The 6,166-nt window shown below is 66.0% G+C and overlaps 1 protein-coding gene across 1 annotated transcript; it reads left to right on the forward strand.

Annotated features, from left to right (window-relative positions):
- The first annotated feature begins 2,061 nt into the window (after window positions 1–2,061).
- On the forward strand, window positions 2,062–5,799 carry CAMKV (CaM kinase like vesicle associated). Its single transcript, XM_054216323.1, has 10 exons — window positions 2,062–2,183; window positions 3,384–3,515; window positions 3,615–3,689; window positions 3,785–3,923; window positions 4,003–4,123; window positions 4,661–4,736; window positions 4,818–4,954; window positions 5,035–5,113; window positions 5,186–5,273; window positions 5,464–5,799. The coding sequence occupies exons 1-10, from the start codon at window positions 2,089–2,091 to the stop codon at window positions 5,797–5,799; spliced, it is 1,278 nt and encodes a 425-aa protein (XP_054072298.1). The 5' UTR covers window positions 2,062–2,088.
- The last annotated feature ends 367 nt before the right edge of the window (window positions 5,800–6,166 follow it).

Raw genomic sequence — 6,166 nt, forward strand, 5'->3', positions numbered from 1 at the left:
GGGGGGGGGGGAAGCTGACTGTGTGCGGGTGCCAGTGCAGCACCCAGCCTCCCCCCTCGGCACCCCAGGGAGGGAGCACTCAACCCTTCGCCCACCCCTTGCCTGGGTGCCCCTGCCATGGCCGGGGGTGCTCTCACCTGTGGGGTGCAGGTGCTGGCCCCGATGTGGGGCTGGGTGCCAGCCTCCCTTGTGGGATACCCCAGGTACGCTGAGCCCCCCCCGCAAGCCAGCCTGGGGCAGGGGAGGGTGCCCGTGCTCAGCCTTGGTAGGATGGGTCCCCGCTAAACCAACGGGAACTAATTTTATGAGCCCAGATTAGCTGAGCGCTTGCGGAGACAGCAATAAAATCCCGATATATCATCCCGCCCGGGTTCCCTTCCCGACTAATCCTGGCACCATGCCGCCAGCGCTGGCAGCCCTCCCGCAGGCCAGCCCTGCCCCTGCTGGCCTGTGACACTGAGCCCGCCGCCACACCAGCGGCTGCCAGGACACCCCTCGGACCCCTCGGCCAGGCAGGGTGGCATGGCAGAGCCAACGTTGCGTGGCACAGGGACACGGAGGTGGCGTGTTTGCCAGGGAGGCTGTTGGGACGAGCCTAGTGTGGGCTGGAAAGTGTCACCTGGTCTGCGGTGTGGAGAAGGGTGCCCCAGGGATGCTGTGTTCTTTCAGGAGTGGGTGCATCCAGAGCAGGACGGGGACGGGTGCCCTTGCCTGGAATGGGCTTTCCTGGCAGGAGGGTGCCTGGCTGTCATGTGAGGTGGGAGCACCCATGCCGTGGGCATCACTTGGGCAGGCACGGAGGCAGGTCAGGACGAAGGGATGGAGGTGGGAAGAAGCATCCCCCCGTTCCCCGGCTCGCCGCACCCACATCCCACCCAGATTTGGGGTCAATCACCCCAGGGAGCGCTTAGGTGCCGTGCCCTGGGTGCTGCAGGCAGGACCACCTTCTTCCCGGGGCCTGTACGGCGGAGACGGGGCCGTGCACCTGCAGGTGGGTCGGGTGCTGCCCATCCCTGCCCCCTCCGAAGGATGTGCCGCTTTCTGCATCTCCAGCTCCCATTGCCATAGCAACAGGCTCGGCGCTTGGGTACCCGCGATGCCGGCTCCCGCATCCGGCACTGCCATCCTGCCCGCGGCCCTCACTGCCGGGCCCCAGGCGCTGCTGGCACGGCACGGCGAGGCCGGCACTTCGCAGCGTGGTGTTTCGGCAGCTTTAGCGCCAGGCGATGGGTGCCTCCAGTGTCATGCCAGCATCCCATCGCGGGGTCCCGCTTGGGCCCATCCAAGAGGGCTGGGGGGGTCCAGGGAGCCCTGTCTCCTTCTGAGCCATCAGAAAATAACGTCAGCTGAAACTTCTTCCCAGTAATGGGGTGAGAAAGGGAAAAAAAAAATCACTTTATGGGACTAATTTTTTGCTGGGAAGCTTCCAAGCAGGGTCTGGATTCAAAGGGTTCTGGGCAGGAAAAAGGGGCAAAACGTCCTTCCTAAAGGGCTGGAGGAGCTGTCACATGCTGGGGCCAGTGTCCTGCCTGCTGCCGGTGGCAGAGGGGCTGGCACTGCCGAACCGCGGTGCCCACCTGCCTGGTGCTGCAGTGGGGCTGCCGGGGCTGGTAAGGGACGGGGAGCTGAGGCTGGTGTAACTCGCTGCACATGTGATGGCATGCAACAATGTTCCACCTGGGAAAGTCCCGGCTACAGAAATGTCACCACGGGGCAAAACCGGGCTGAGAAAGGCAAAAGGGTCCGTTCACCACCGCTTGCCTCCCCAGTGGGTGCTCCAGGCTCTATGCTAACCCTGGCTGTTTAATAAATCATTAATAATCTGCTAATGAGGGCCGGAGGGGCCGGCTTGCGGCCATGCCGGCGGACCAAGTCCAGGCATAGCGGCCGGACGCCGTGGGGATGGACGCACATCGGTGGGGCTGGGCACATGGCGGCTTGCAGCAGCTGGGGAGCACGAGCAGCTTCGTCAGGTTTTACGTTAATTAGCGTGGCTCCGGGGGGGCTGGTGCAGCTTCGGGGGGGGGGGGGCCGGCGGTGCCGGGGCGCTCACCGCCTCTCCCTGCCCTGCCAGCACCGGGCCCTGCGATGCCGTTTGGCTGCGTGACACTGGGAGACAAGAAAGATTATAACCAGCCGTCCGAGGTGACCGACAGATATGACCTGGGCCAGGTCATCAAAACGTGAGTTGGTCCCTCCCTGGCTCCGGGGGTGCCCTGGGGACCCCAAACCCCCTGCGTGCCCCGGGCTGAGGAGCAGCACGACGCTGCCCACGGGGGTTTTCAGGGTGCCGGTCCCTGGCTGGGACGGGCAGTGCGCATTTCGGGGTGGCTGTCCCCTAATTAGGTCCCTCTGGCGATATTCACCGCCGGTTCCGAGGAGGGCAGGCAGGTTTCCCCGCTGCTGCCGGCTGCAGCCGGGCGGCTCCCCGCATCCCTCCCTCCTCCCCCCCAAGATCTGCGGGGATTGCAGCAATTCCGACGATCCCGGCTCCCCCGAGCGCTCTGGGAAGCAGGAGGGCTCTGCTCCAGCTAAGGAAAAGGCGGCTGTCATTTGTGGGGGGAGCGGAGTGCTGCTGCTTCCCCACAACTTTCCTTGCCGTGTTGGGGAACCCGTTAGGAAGCGCTGGGTGAAATGAAGCCCTCGGACCTGGCTACCCATTGAGAGCGCTTTGACCCCTAGAATTTTTTTTCCATTGGTTTCCGAAACACCGGGACCCGCTTGGCCGTGGGTCACGCCCGGCAGGGTGACGCTGGGTGGTGGTGGGGATCTTTTTTGGGTGCTCTCAGAGCTTTGCTCCATCCTCTGAGCAGCCTGTCCCAAAGCCCACGGGTCCCGGTTCCCCTGCACCCGGGGCAGCGGCCAGGAGGATGGGGCGATTTGGAAAGCCAAAGGCTTTGCCGGAGCGGTGCTGAGAGGCCCCCCCTGCGGGCTCCCCCGCAGCTCCTGCCCGGCCGACGGGCTCGAACACCATTAATAATAGAACAGAAATATTGCAGCATCCCCGGGCAACCGGCGCGTCTCCCCTTCTTTCTTCCCGCCCGCGGTGCTGACATTAATGTCGGGGCGCGCTGCTGTTCTGCCGTGGCACAAGCGGCTTCGCAGCAGGTCCTACCCCGGCTGCTGCAGGGATGGGGGGGCTTTTTAATCAGCAAATTTTCCGCCCTTCCCTATCAATTTGCTTGTTCCATGTTAATTCCTTCTCACTGCCCTTTTTTTCCCCCCCGCCTCTCTGCTCTGGAGAGGTTTTTAGCTGCAGCTTCCTTCCACCCCCATGGCATCTCCCCTCGCTGCTGGGGTGCTGGTGGGGCCGAGGACCACCTGAGCACCCAGAGCTCGGCGGTCCCCGGGGGGGGCGGTGACGGCTCTGGGCACCCTTGCAGGGAAGAGTTCTGTGAAATCTTCCGGGCCAAGGAGAAGACGACGGGGAAGCTGTACACCTGCAAGAAGTTTCTGAAGCGGGACGGGCGGAAAGTGCGGAAGGCAGCCAAAAATGAGATCATCATCCTCAAAATGTGAGTTCCGGGGCCGGGGGGTGTGTGTGTGTGCGCATGCTGTTCCCGCACTGCCGGGCAAAGCGGGGACCCCCCACCCATGCCCCCATCTCTCTGTAGGGTGAAGCACCCCAACATCCTGCAGCTGGTGGACGTCTACATCACCCGCAAGGAGTATTTCATCTTCCTGGAGCTGTAAGTTTGGGGGGTGCGGCGGGAGGGCACTGTCTGGGGGTGCCCCCCCCCGGGGGTGGGGGGGGCGCAGATCTCGGCAGAGCTGCTGTCGGCAGGGCCACCGGCCGGGAGGTCTTCGACTGGATCCTGGACCAGGGCTACTACTCGGAGAAGGACACCAGCAACGTCATCCGGCAGGTGCTGGAGGCCGTCGCCTACCTGCACTCGCTCAAGATCGTCCACAGGAACCTCAAGGTGTGTGGCGGGGGGGTGGGAGCACCTGTGGGTGCTGGCGTGCCCCCCGCCCCGGCGCTCACAGCCCCTGAACCGGCAGCTGGAGAACCTGGTGTACTATAACCGCCTGAAGAACTCCAAGATCGTCATCAGCGACTTCCACCTGGCCAAGCTGGAGAACGGGCTCATCAAGGAGCCCTGCGGCACCCCCGAGTACCTGGGTGGGTGACAGCCAGACGGGCAGGCGCGCAGGGGCGGGCAGTGTTTTCGGGGTCCCAGCAGGTCCCTGCTGTTTCTCGCCACCCTGGGGACCGGTCCTGGAGGATCATTTTGTGTCCCTCCTGATGGCCACGGGTGCTCCCGGCAGTTCCCTCCCACTCCCCATCACCCTGGGGCTGGTCCTGACTGCTCCTGGTGGGTCCCTCCCGCTCCCCATCACCCTGGGGCCGATCCTGACTGCTCCTGGTGGGTCCCTCCCACTCCCCATCACCCTGGGGCTGATCCTGACTGCTCCTGGTGGGTCCCTCCCGCTCCCCATCACCCTGGGGCCGATCCTGACTGCTCCTGGTGGGTCCCTCCCACTCCCCATCACCCGGGGGCTGATCCTGACTGCTCCTGGTGGGTCTCTCCCGCTCCCCATCACCCTGGGGCTGATCCTGACTGCTCCTGGTGGGTCCCTCCTGCTCCCCATCACCCTGGGGACAAGGGGCCAGGGGGTTGGGGACCCCAGGGCAGGGCCGCTCTCCTGTCCCTCGCAGCTCCAGAGGTGGTGGGGCGGCAGCGGTATGGGCGGCCAGTGGACTGCTGGGCCATCGGCGTCATCATGTACATCCTGTGAGTGCGGGGCGAGGGCCGGGGTGGCTGTGGGGGGCCGGGGGCCACGGATCGGGCTGAGCACCCCACCCTGTCCCCCAGCCTCTCGGGGAACCCCCCCTTCTATGAGGAGGCAGATGAGGATGACTACGAGAACCATGACAAGAACCTCTTCCGTAAAATCCTGGCCGGGGACTACGAGTTCGACCCACCATACTGGGACGACATCTCGCAGGCGGGTGAGCCGCGCACTGGAGGGGAACATGGGGTCCCACGTTGCCTCCCCCCCCAGCACTGACATCCCTCCCTGTGCCCCCAGCCAAGGAGCTGGTGACACGCCTGATGGAGGTGGAGCAGGACCAGCGGATCACGGCAGAGGAGGCCATCTCCCATGAGTGGTGAGGGGCGGTGGGGGCGGGTGGAGGGATGGGGGGGCAGGGGGGACCACTCACCCCTCCCCACCTCCCCAGGATCTCCGGCAATGCTGCCTCTGACAAGAACATCAAGGATGGTGTCTGCGCCCAGATCGAGAAGAACTTCGCCCGGGCCAAGTGGAAGGTGGGTGGGGGTGTCCCGTGCCTCAGTTTCCCCTGTCAGCCGAGCTCACCCCTCCATCGCAGGGCTGTCAGCCTTGGGGCAACACCACCAGCCCCCAGGGGCATCCCCAGTGGGGGACCCAATGCTCCGGTGAGGGGCCCGGAGGCAGGAGAGCCCCCACGCCCCACGGTCTCTCCCTCTCCCCCCACAGAAAGCCGTGCGAGTGACCACGCTCATGAAACGCCTGCGGGCGCCCGAGCAGACGGAGACGGCCCCGGCCACCACCGCTGCCACCGCTGCCACCACTGCCGCTGCTGCCACCACTGCCGTTGCCACCACCACCGCTGCCACCACTGCCACCGCTGCCACCGCCGCCACCGCCGCCACGGACACTGCGGCCCCTGCGGCCCCTGGCACGCCGCCCGCCACCGCGCAGCCCCCTGCTCCTGCCACGCCGCCTGCTGCCACGTGTAATGGGGACGGGGCTGCCACCGCCGCCGCCGATGCTGCCGCCACCACCGAGGCCCCCAGCGAGCAGACCGGCTGAGCGGCGGTGGCCCCCGCGCCCCCCCTCTGTACATAGCCCCTGGCATGGTCCCCCCTGCGCCCCAGCCTGCATCCCCTTTTCTACGTGCCCCGACGGAGAGCCGGCCACGGGGCAGAGCCCTGCATGGAGCCCGTCCTCCCCGGTCACCCCTCCGGCCCCCTCGGTGTCTTTGCCGGTCAGTCTGTCCCCCCCATGCTCTCTCAGTCTGTCCCCCGCCGTCGTCCCCCTCCAGGGTTGCCCAGAGATACGGGGCAGCCCACCTCCCGGCCACATGTCCCGTGGGTTTGGGGGGAGGAATATCATGCGGGGCCCCCCGGGACATGCGTGCATGTGTGGGACCGCAGGGAGGGCCGTCAGGACAGAGGGG

Source organism: Rissa tridactyla, chromosome 10 (genome assembly GCF_028500815.1).
Source record: "Rissa tridactyla isolate bRisTri1 chromosome 10, bRisTri1.patW.cur.20221130, whole genome shotgun sequence".
Taxonomy (NCBI): Eukaryota; Metazoa; Chordata; class Aves; order Charadriiformes; family Laridae; genus Rissa; species Rissa tridactyla.

What these genes read in the sequence shown, in the direction of transcription:
- CAMKV (XM_054216323.1), top strand. Translation starts at nt 2,089, where the DNA reads ATGCCGTTTGGCTGCGTGACACTGGGAGACAAGAAAGATTATAACCAG. An exon ending in GAGATCATCATCCTCAAAAT is followed by an intron (nt 3,516 to 3,614) that starts GTGAGTTCCGGG and finishes ATCTCTCTGTAG; the next exon opens with GGTGAAGCACCCCAACATCC. An exon ending in GAGGCCATCTCCCATGAGTG is followed by an intron (nt 5,114 to 5,185) that starts GTGAGGGGCGGT and finishes CCACCTCCCCAG; the next exon opens with GATCTCCGGCAATGCTGCCT.